Below are 12,606 nucleotides of genomic sequence, written 5' to 3'. Positions count from 1 at the left end.
GAACTAATGTAAATTCATCTTATTTTCCTCAATCCAAAGATTACATTGGAAGTGTGGATGATATTTATAACAAAAATGTAATTGATTCATCGACATCTTTTTCTTCCACAGAAAAAAGAGGAAGAACTGTTGAGAATAAAACTTGAAGAACAGCGGCGTCAACAGGAACAACAATGGAGATCAGAGAATTTTACTAGAGATGGAGAAACTGGTATGTTATATTGGCAATATGGTCTATTTCTGGATCGAATTTCTAATTAGAATTGAATGGCCTTCAGATAACAAACAGACGAAAATAGGTCTATAAAAATGTACAACTGAGTCTTCCTGTTATAACTTGAAAAATAGTATAAATGTCAATTGTCATCAAAATTCATTGAATGTACATGTAGGACAACTTTCATTGGTTTATATGACAAGAAAATTCAAAAGGATGTTCTAATAAGAATACATCTTTCAGCATCTTGTTTGTTATAAGATGGTGAATGTCTTGAATAATAAGTTTCACTCAGAGTAAGTCTGTTTCCTAGACATAACTGTCATTACTACATGTATGGTTTAAACTTAAAATTCGGATGGGTTTGTCAACTTTTACCAAAATCTAATTTAAGATTATTTGGGGTGTAAATTTCAATAAGAAAAGCTTGACAGAAACTGTTTTCTATTGATTTCACTTGCTCATATGTTTATGCATCACATGGAAACATATTTCATCTTGGAATAAGACCTTAAATTTATATACCTTGCTGCTGAAATGCCATAGGTAGAAAACTTTATCACTAATGTATATATATGCTATACAATACACAGTCTTGTTGATCATAGTTGAAAATTCTAAAATAAAGTTGTTTGAGCTGTAAGAAAAAACTTATAATGTATGATTTTAATTAAAATTTGTTGCTAAACAATTAAGATTGATAAGATCTTGTCAAGTAAATAGAATATTTAATATAAAACAGTTACCTTGTAAAAATTGATCAGGTAATTATCTGGCGCACACCATACTAGGATTTATGTTTAGTTAATTGAAAAAGGAAAATCAATTTCTATGTTTGAAATCATTTGACCCAGAATATGGTAATAAGGAGGAGTTGTTAGGAAGTCTCTAATGTTTCTAAATTATTGGACATAAAATTGAGAATGGAAATGGAGAATGTGTCAAAGATACAACAACCTAACTAAAGAGCAGAAAACAGCCAAGGCCACCATTGGGTCTAACACAGAAATAAAAATTCAGCACCCCGAGGCGTGCTACAGCTGGCCCCTAAACAAAAATATGTACTAGTTCAGTGAAAATAGAAGTCATACTTAACTCCAAAACATATGAATGAACTGTATTAAAGATCATACAAGACTTACAAAGCCCAGAGGCTCCTGACTTGAGACAGGCCCAAACAATGCAGCATGGTAAAACATGATTAGTAAGATCTCAATCCTCCTATACCTGAATGGTACATGACATAATATTTCAAATAAAAAACTTACTTCATGTACCATTATAGTTATTGCTTTTTTTAAAATTTAATTTCAAAGAAAGGCTTAGGGTTTTGCAATGTTTTTTCTGATTTTAGGTGAATGGGTGCCTGTAGGTGGAAGAAATAGAATTCCCCCACCCCCTCAGACTTCTCAGCAACTGCAGCAAGTCCCACAGCAGCAAAATGTACAGAATGGTCAATACCAGGTAAATGTTCTTTCAACAAAGATGTTATATCAATATAGATAGATGGTGTGTAAATAATGAATTTGTACTTTATAGGCAGTGTAGAATAGGGAAGGATACAATGATCTTACAAAATAAGCTTAGAATATAAATATATTTGAAATCATGTTGTTTTGTTACCCATATCAGAAACTGACCACCATGAAATAGCACAATAGCACTGAAAGTGGTGTTAAACACCCACCGATTAATCAAAAGTAGTAATAAAAGAAGATGATAAGCATCTAGCTTGTGACAGTGATTGACCAGCATCAACAATTTGATTAAAAATTCAAATTACTTGTGAAATTACACTGGGAAAATTGTTTGAAGTTTTATTTTTTTTTTGTAGCGATGAAATGTCTATTTTACTTGAAAATGTTTTTTTTCTTGATGTTTTTACCTTATATTACATGTACTATGGAAATGAATGTAAAGACATCGTATGTAACTGTTCATTTTTTGTTAATAACCTTCTATAATAAGGAACATTTGTAACTTAATACAGAAAAACTATCATTACATCTGACTGGCATTCAATCAAATATTTAGTTACATATTTATAATAATACATAATTGGCAACAATAAGGTGTTTTATTTGTTCTGTATGTTCCGAGTCAATACACACTGCATCATTATAATTGTCAACAGACCTTTAATTATAACATAAATCATCCACACAACAAAACATTAGGATATTAAGATAGCTTTATATTTGTTCTTTTTTTAGGGCTAGTTAATTATTAATTTGAAACAAAAAGTAGATCAAAATGTGTATTATATTATTGGTAGTTTCTCAAATAAGAAGACTTTTCACATATAAGATTGTAAAGTTGGTCCTGCAAGGTGTTCTAGGTTACTTGTCAGCTCATCTTAATCATTATAAAAGGTTTCATTGAAGTTAACTTTTTATTTTTTACATCTTGTTTTAAAGAAGAAACTAATGAACTAATTGGTTTAATTTAGACATGATAGAAGTAAGAAGATGTGGTATGATTGTCAATGAGACAATTCTCCACCATAGACCAAATGACTTAGAAACTAACAACTTTAAGTCACAATATGCCCTTCAACTATGAGCAAAACTTGTATAGCATAGTAAGCAATATTAGGCCCCCTAAATGACAAATATGTGTACTTTGATCCAAAGCTTTGACTTCATTGTAGACAGCTTTTGGAGCTATTTCATATAATTTAAAAAAAAAAAGTGATATTACAAAGTCCTTTAGAAATTCTAAAGGTATCCATTAACAATCTACAGTTATTGTGCAATGGTATCAATACAACAGTTTATTGTTGGAAAATACAAACCATTAAATATCACTCTCTATATAAAGAGAACCAAACAAGTTTGATAAAAAGAGTATTTAATCAATGCAGTGGGAGTGGCTCCATACAATCATTGATATTTATAAAGCCTTTGTTGTCAGTCATTTTGTGTGTATTGGACACAAAAGTATTGATGTTGCTACTGATTTATGTATGCAATATAATGAATGTAAAAGCAGTTTTATTGTATTATTTATATATCAAGCAGTTTTATTGTATTATTTATATATTAAGCAATTTAAATTATTTTATAAAGAAAAAAATTTGAAATGAAATATGTCGTCGTCTGAAAAACTTACTTGTTTAATTGAGGCCCTGACTGGTTTGCTTATTTTGATGTATTAATTAATGGCTTTCTCTGGAAGGCAATAGTTTTAAATAACCAATCACAAATGTAGTGTAGGTCAACACTTGCCACTAAAGTAGATTATGTTGTCCTTGAACTTATTTTCATTAAATCAATTTCTTAGACTATCTGTGATTGTGAGGTGTGCATGTCCATCATGATTTTCATGATCAATCAGTTGCTGGTTTATCATGTTTATACTGTGATAGGTCAATTACATTTTGTCTATTGAATGACTAAACATTTACCAATGATTGTTTGACCAAGATTTTTAAAAAAACATAATTTTCACTGCATGTTTATTTCGTTAATATATCTCTCAAAGCTCCAAAGAGCACCTGAGATCACCCCCAGTTTTTGGTGGGGTTTGTGTTGCTCAGTCTTTAGTTTTCTATGTTGTTTCTTGTGTACTATTATTTGTCTGCTTGTCTTTTTCTTTCTTAGCCATGGTGTTGTCAGTTTATTTTTGATTTATGACTTTGACTGTTCCTCTGGTATCTTTTGCCCCTCTTCTCCTATTTGATCTGTTATTTTAGAAAACCAATCACATATCTATGCTATGATTGTGAGATTTACTCCTAATCATTTGCAATTATGCATGTATCATATCTCCTATGTTTACTATATTTTGAACATACTCAGTTAAAAAGTGGATAAGATGTCTCTATGTTTGTCAAGTTATAGTTAAAACTGGCGGGAAAACTCAAACATGCAAGACATAGATCGATTTGTTAAAAGTTAGGTAACAGATCAATATTTAGTGTTAGAATTTTATATTAGAATATTTTGAACACAGATATTGATTGTTTCAACTTTTCCTGCATATTTAACTCTCTGAAGACCCAGATAAAAGGTCATGTTTTGAGGTTACCTGTAGCAAAACATTGTTTTCAGACCAATCTAAAAACAGAGTTAAGTTTTTGTGTCAAAAATTTTTAAAACTTCTGTCTAGTAATTGACAGAATTCTTTTGCATACAGATAAAATTGAGAATGGAAATGGGGAATGTGTCAAAGAGACAACAACCAACCATAGAGAAGACAATGTTCAGCAGAAGGTCACCAACAGGTCTTCAATGTTTATGTTTTTGATTAAGAAGAATCCTTGAAGTGGAAAAAAAGAATAGAATATGGGTTCTTCAAAGGATTCTACAACAATTTCTATACAACAGTAAAATGTTACTGAAGTCATAAGTCATTTAAGTATAGCAGGCCATCACTATGTATTTGATTTAGATAATTGGTTGGTTTTTCTAAGGATAACCTCAAAGCTAAACCAATTCTTCTAGCATCAATAGATTGTCTTTTTACAATTGTAAAATATATTAAAACATATAACAATTAATGGAAATAAAATATTGTTGACTAACATGGACATTGCTGCTGCCTGAGCATGCAAGTGCTAACCTAAATAACATGCTTGATTTTTCTTTTGACAACAATTTTAATGTAACTGTCTTCTGATTTCAGAACTATATGCCCTATGAAAACACTATGCCTGTGATGAATGAAATGCCACAGTCTTCAGGAGAATATATGATGCCAACCCATGTAGAGCCTCAGTATCAGTCCCTTAGGATACCTCTTGAGAATGTAGATCAGCAGCAGACACAGCAGCAAAATATGACAAATTTCATTCCACAAACAAATTATAATCAGGTACATTGTTGTCGAGCCTGCAACTTTTGTTGCAGAAAGCTCGACATAGGGATAGTGATCCAGCGGCGGCGGCGGCAGCGTTAGCTAACTTCTTAAAAGCTTTATATTTTAGAAGGTGGAAGACCTGGATGCTTCATACTTTGTATATAGATGCCTCATGTTACGAAGTTTCCGTCAGTCACATGTCCAATGTCCTTGACCTCATTTTCATGGTTCAGTGACCACTTGAAAAAAAAGTGCAGATTTTTTGTAATGTTGAATTCTCTCTTATTATAAGTAATAGGATAATTATATTTGATATGTGCGTACCTTGCAAGGTCCTCATGTCTGTCAGACAGTTTTCACTTGACCTCGACCTCATTTCATGGATCAGTGAACAAGGTTAAGTTTTGGTGGTCAAGTTCATATCTCAGATACTATAAGCAATAGGGCTAGTATATTCGGTGTATGGAAGGACTGTAAGGTGTACATGTCCAACTGGCAGGTGTCATCTGACCTTGACCTCATTTTCATGGTTCAGTGGTGTTAAGAATTGCGCTAATATTAACGTACCTTTTTGCGGTACGGCCGCTATCTTTGTGACGTCGCGTAATTGTTATACTTTATGTTGTATTGAATAGAAACGTATAATGGCAGACGTAGTTATATCTTTATCGCCTTAGACTTAGTTAACTTACGATCAAATACACAACGCAACGCAATAATCTACATTGGTGCCGTGACTTCAAACGGAGAGAATGGACATCAGCCGACTAAAATCCTTGAGAGCGGGGAACAAAGCAGCAGTAACAAAAGTTTTTAAAAAACTGGAGGAAGCCATCGGAGATTCACAAATAGACACGGAGGAAGTATCAACATTGCTCGAAGCAATTGAGAAGAAAAAGAAGACGTTAGCCTCAATAGATGAACAGATATTAAATGCAGTCGAATCAGAAGATATTACAAATGAAATTCTTGAAACAGATGAGTATTATTTAGATTTAGAGGGTAAAATTCGAAAATTTAAGAAGTTCTTAAAGCCCGTAACAAACGCAACATCTTCTATACTAGATTCAAACGCACCAGAGTTTGTTCCGTACACAAACCCCTTTACTCACACAAGTCAGCCATTATCTCAGTCAAGTTCTACCTCAAGTAATAACCATCGCCTACCAAAGCTATCTCTTCCCAATTTTAATGGAGACATTCTACAATGGCAATATTTCTGGGATTCATACGAGACCACGATTCATCACAATCACACATTAACTGACATTCAGAAATTTTCGTACTTGAACTCATTGCTTCAATTTGAAGCTGCAAACGTAATTTCAGGATTGACCATGACAAATCCAAACTACCACAAAGCAATTGAATTATTGAGAAACCGCTATGGGCAACCACATAAAATCATTAATGCATATATGAGAGCACTACTTGATATACCCGCACCACATGATACATTAGAAAGTTTGAGAACATTTCATGACAAATCGGAAGCCTACATACGGGGTCTAGAGTCTCTCGGACAATGTCAGGAAATGTACGGATCGTTATTGATACCAGTAATTCTCGGGAAGATACCGCATGAAGTACGAAAAATATAACACGAGAAAACGGGAGCGACAGTTGGAATATTCAATCGCTTAGAATTGCGATAGGTAAAGAGATTTCTATTCAAGAGTCCGGATACGGAGATTATACACAGACGTATTCAACCGCAACCCCTAGCGCAAATTTCATAACTGGCGTTAAACGAGTAACTACAGATAAAACCCGTCCGATAAACACAAAGGACAAATCATTAAACTCGAACCGGAAGAAACAATGCGCATATTGTGACGGAAACCACTGGCCAAACGAATGTAAAGATGTCATAGATCACTATAAAAGAGTAGCCATTATAAAAGAAAAGAGGTTATGCTTTAATTGTTTAGGTAAGCATAAAATAGCCGATTGCAAATCCAAGAATACGTGTAAGTGTTGCCACCGGAAGCATCACTCTTCATTATGTAAACAGAACTCGTACTCAAATAAACATCATATTGAAACTGAACAATCGCAAAATAAAGTAGACACAGAAACTTCTATGTTGTATACCGCTAGCGAAGAAAGGTCCACTGTTTTACTGAAAACCGCATTCAGTCCAGTCGTTTACAAAAATACATGTATAGATGCAAGAATACTCTTTGACGAGGGAGCTCAACGCTCGTTTATAACCGAAGAACTAGCAGCTAAATTGGACATTAAAAAAGAAGGGTCTGAAACATTAAGTATAGCTACATTTGGAAGTACTACGAAAAAGGTGAGAAATCTTGACAAAACAACAATTAATCTTAAGTCTACCGAAGGAGAATTAATTCCTATTAAAGTTTTAATTGTACCAACCATTGCTTCACCACTTCAAACTCACAACATAGGAATAACGCAGAAGTTTTCATATTTACGTGGTCTACAATTAGCACACCCAGTCATGGATGGAGAGCAATTTGAAATATCCTTATTAATTGGAGGTGATTTCTACTGGGACATAGTTCAAGACAAAATAGTGCGTGGAAACGGTCCAACTGCAGTTAGCTCGAAAATTGGATATTTACTTTCCGGTCCTGTCCCTACAAGAACCAGTAATGCATCTTTCTCAATGATGAATATACTAGTATGTCACAAACAAGAAGAGTGCGATCTTGAAAAATTTTGGCAGCTTGAATCGTTGGGAATTGACGCTAAAGAACAAAATGATCCAGACCTAGCTGAATCAATTGAAAATTACTTACAAACCTCTATTACGAAGAAAAATGATAAGTATATTACGAAATTACCATGGAGAGAGAATGCGCCAGAACTACCGACAAATGAAGACATCGCAAAACGCAGAACGGAAAGCGTTATTCGTCGCCTTAAGAAGGATCCCGAGATGTTCCGAAAGTATGGTGAGATAATTACAGACCAAGAACAAAGAGGATTCATTGAAAAGGTATGTGATGAAAGTACATGCACAAACAAGGTTCATTACATTCCGCATCATCCCGTAAAAAAGGATTCAGTCACCACCCCGATACGCATAGTATATAACTGTAGCTGTAGAGCGAATGCCAGTAGTCCTTGTCTTAACGATTGCCTAGCAACATATCCACCAATTATGACTGATTTGACGGAGATATTAGTACGCTTTAGAATGTACAAATATGCAGTTACAGCAGACATTGAAAAAGCATTTTTGCATATTGAATTAGATGTTGATGACAGAGATGTCACAAGATTTTATTGGTTAGAGAATCCCATGGACACAGAAAGCCGTTTGATTACTTACCGGTTTAAGGTTGTACTTTTCGGCGCCACCTGTTCGCCATTCATGTTAAGCGCCACGCTAATGAAACATTTTAGAGACAATCCGTCAACTACATCAACAGAATTACAGAGAAATGTATACGTGGATAACGTTCTGACCAGTTTTACAGATAAACGCAATAATCTACAAGTGGTTATAGTTAAATTTTTGTGTTTTGGTCTGTTTTTTTCATACTATATGCAATAGGTCTACTATATTTGTTGTATGGAATGATTGTAAGTTGTACATGTCTAGCGGGCAGATGTCATGTGACCTTGACCTCATTTTCATGGTTCAGTGGTCAAAGTTAAGTTTTTTGAGTTTTGGTCTTTTTATCTAATACTATATGCCATAGGTCAACTATATTTGGTGTATGGAAATATTTTATGATCTTTATGTCAGTAGCGCAGGTTTCTTTTGACCATGACCTCATTTTCACGGTTCATTGCACAGTGTTAAGTTTTTGTGTTTTGGTCTATTTTTCTTAAACTATAAGTAATAGGTCAACTATATATGTTGTATAGAAGCATTGTTAGCTGTACATGTCTGCCTGGCATGGTTCATCTGACCTTGACCTCATTTTCAAGGTTCATTGGTCTTTGTTTAGTTATCTTGGTTAATGTTAAGTTTATGAGACAGTTGTAATAAAGCTTTATACTTAGGACTATCAACATAATATCAATGATTAGTATAGAAGGCGAGACATTTCAGCATGTGCACTCTTGTTGTCAACTATTTCATTGCCATTGATTGCATGAGTTGATTGACAAGTGTTGGTCAACTAATTCATTGCCCGTCACAATTGTGGTTTAACTTAAGAAATATGTATGCTAATAGACAGATGCAGTGTAAAATATTTGTTTAAACTTCAGTTTTTATTGGTAGAATAACTACCAGCATGCAATCTGTGTCTTGTTATTATTCCCCTTCCATTAGTCCAGCAATTCAGTTTTCCGCACTTTTTATAGGACCGCAAAAATTGAAATTTTTTTTCTTCGTATATTGGTATCACGTTGGAAAAACTTGGAAAGACATACTGGTGTTGGTCAGTCTGTCTCTGTCTGCTCTCAAGTGTACAATACTTGCCAGATTTTCATAAAACTTATAGCATATCATCATTGTCTTGGATTAGTTCAAAAATCTGTCTAGATCAATTATTTTAAAGAGAGTTATTCCACCTATAAAATATTAATTTCATTGAAATATTGCATTTGAACTTCTGGTTTTTTTTTTATTAATCATTAAATTTTGTCTGTGGGAAAGCATTTTTGTAAAGTATTTATTACTGGTACATTTTATTTACAGACAAATCCATACAATCAGGGAGAAAGTTTCGAGGAACGATGGCAAGATATTGTCAGTATGCTGAATTTGTCCCAGAATAATTCAGGAAACATGTTCAATGGTATGCCTCAAAGTATGCATGCTATGATGGGTCATAATGCTAGCATGTACAACCAATCAGATATGTCATCACCTCTTATGCAGTTAATCCAGTCAGTACCAGCAGCAGGTAGAGACAACCAATCATCTGCCATGTTACAAAATATTACCATGCCAACAGCTGGAGACAACCAGTCATCAGTGTTATTGCAGAATGCTTCAATGCCCGTTCCACCTATGAATAATTCCATGAATCCATCTTACAATGCATTTGACAACTCAGGTATAGTGAAATTATACAAAGTAGTACTTAAAAATTATAAATCTTGAGAATTTGAATGAAGTACTGGCAAATTTACCTATGAGATGAATTGAAATTAAAGTGTATCAAATGAATGAATTAAAGATGAAACCTACAGAATAAAATACTACCAGAGATAAATATATTGGCATGTATTTCTTGTGTCATTATTTCTTTCACTTTCAAAATGGCTGCCGTTACCCTGGCAGTGGGGGAAGAGTGCCATCCGTAATTGCTAGCAATTACAAATCTAGTTATTTATGGTTTTGTTCTACAACTTAGTCGGAAATCAATATATATATGATTGATTAAATTTACCAATTTTAAAAACTAATTCATACTCTTGTATTGGAAATTTTCATTGTAAAATATACACATTGATAGTATGAAGCACTATATTAAGCTTGTAACGTTTATATAATTTTTTTTAATCAAATTAGGTACTTGCCAGCAAAATGGTAATTTCACACCCTCAAATCCAGATTGTGGTATGACAAGCCAGCGTGATTTTGAGACTGGTGATCTTCTTTTCCTCAATGATAGTAGTCCCATGAATCAAACAGAATCCTTGAAAGAAGTAGAAGAACTACTGCCTGACATCATTAACACTGAAAATTTAACAGATTACAACATAACTGAGATGGCATTAAATGATGGCTTGCGTTCCATGCACATGCTTGATGAAGAGAGTAGTGAGTCAGGAGTATCTATGGGTAGTTCTGGATCACCAGTACATGTAAATATATAACATTTCTTAATTCAAATTTAGATTAGGATGGTTCATGGGATAGTATGAACTTATATTGAGTAAAAGTAGAAATGAATTTGTTTAAATACTGAAGATGTTATAAAACAATACCAGTAATTCTTGCATTGGACACTCTATCAAATTATTAAGATTCACTTGCAAAAGCACTGGCACATGATGGAATAAATAAATGGTATTCATTATTAATATTTGTGCTGGTAAAGTAAGTAAAGACTCCTGTGAAAAGAATTTAGTGTGCGATATATTTTGTTCCATTATTTTGGTTTTAGCTTGTCTTTTTTTTTTTTTGGATTTACTATCAGACATTTAAAGTAATTTACAGGGTTGGTTTGAGAGTGGATCAAGAACTATCAACAGTTCAAGAGGACTAGTTTTAATTAGATGTTGATTGTGTCATGAATCTAGTGAAAATTCCAATACAAATGTTTTATAATTATCATTGAAATATATTTTATTGCTATATTACATTGTTTGAATTATATATATCTACTTTTTCAGGATAACTTCAGTGACTCAGTTATGTCTCCTTTTGATGGTGCAGGTGGAGCAACTGGGGGTCAAGATTATGGTGAATCACCAAATTACAAAGGTCCCAATTTTAATAACAATAATAATAACAACAAAAATTACAATGGGTACAACAACAGTGATAGCCAATCAAATTGTTCATCTGTATCTAATGATACTGATTACCAAATAGACATGACAAGATCCAAGCATATTCATCATAATCATTCTTACCCAGTACAGCCAGGACAGGAACCGAAAGAGTACAAGAAATATACATTCAACAACGATAAACCTAAGCAGAAAGGACCACACTGTCGTGACAAAAAACGCATAGCAGAATTGAACATTCCACTGACACTTGATCAAGTTATTGAATCGCCAGTGGAAGAATTCAACGAAATTTTGCAGATGCATAAATTTTCTGATCAGCAACTTCAATTGATCAGAGATATCAGACGCAGAGGCAAAAATAAAGTGGCTGCCCAAAACTGCAGGAAACGCAAGATGGATGTGATCGTAGATCTTGAGGACAATATGTCTTCCCTACGTGAGAGAAGAGATCGACTTTTAGAGGAGCGACACATGATTGACAAGCAAGCAAGGGAAATGAAAGACAAATTTGGAGTCCTGTACAGAGAAATTTTCCAGTCCTTACGTGATGAAAATGGAAGACCATATGATCCCCAGTTTTATTCCTTGCAGCAATCCAGTGATGGCAATGTTTTCCTTGTACCACGAAATATGACAGCAGATGAACAACAAGCAAAACTTAACAAAAAAGTGAAGAAAGAAAAGGAAAAGTAGTTTAACAATATTAGATTTTAAGACTATGGAGGGACACTACCTCTAAAAAATGTGATAAAAGCAAGCCTTAAATGAAGCACAAAAATCAGGGTTTTTATGGTGTACAAAAAAAGAAGAAAATATTTGGCATTTGGTTTTTAGTGCATTTGCATTTGAAATAATAGGATTTGCATTTATGGGTTGCACATATTCATTTTTACTTGCAAATTCATTTATAAAAATTTTAAACTGGCACTATATTTATTTGAAGAAAATGAAAACTTCACATCATTGATTTATGATATATAAATATTAAGAATGAATTTTATTTTCAATATAAACTTATTCACATAATTGTTGATCTCAAAGTCCAGCACTGTCAGTGTATAGCATAATATAGAAATAAAGGTGCAAAGTATGAAATCAGTTACCCATTCAAATTAACCCCATAATTAATTAAATCTTAACATCTTACTAAATTTATCAGAAGAAACTTGTTACACCCAATATTCTTTCATTAA

At 33.4% G+C, this 12,606-nt stretch overlaps 1 protein-coding gene across 2 annotated transcripts in view; it reads left to right on the top strand.

The window, feature by feature from the left end:
• Nucleotides 1-12,246, top strand: part of LOC143064480 (endoplasmic reticulum membrane sensor NFE2L1-like) — a 28,814-nt gene extending 16,568 nt beyond the window's left edge. For both annotated transcript variants that reach the window (XM_076237333.1, XM_076237332.1), the window contains exons 3-8: nt 112-211; nt 1,572-1,681; nt 4,844-5,032; nt 9,645-10,005; nt 10,464-10,759; nt 11,291-12,246. In XM_076237333.1, coding sequence (XP_076093448.1) covers nt 112-211; nt 1,572-1,681; nt 4,844-5,032; nt 9,645-10,005; nt 10,464-10,759; nt 11,291-12,106 — 1,872 coding nt within the window. In that variant the 3' untranslated portion in view covers nt 12,107-12,246. The remainder of the gene's footprint in view (nt 1-111; nt 212-1,571; nt 1,682-4,843; nt 5,033-9,644; nt 10,006-10,463; nt 10,760-11,290) is intronic.
• Nucleotides 12,247-12,606: the final 360 nt, after the last annotated feature.

This window comes from Mytilus galloprovincialis, chromosome 2 (genome assembly GCF_965363235.1).
Source record: "Mytilus galloprovincialis chromosome 2, xbMytGall1.hap1.1, whole genome shotgun sequence".
NCBI lineage: Eukaryota > Metazoa > Mollusca > Bivalvia > Mytilida > Mytilidae > Mytilus > Mytilus galloprovincialis.
This window is presented reverse-complemented; position numbering and strand designations above follow the sequence as displayed.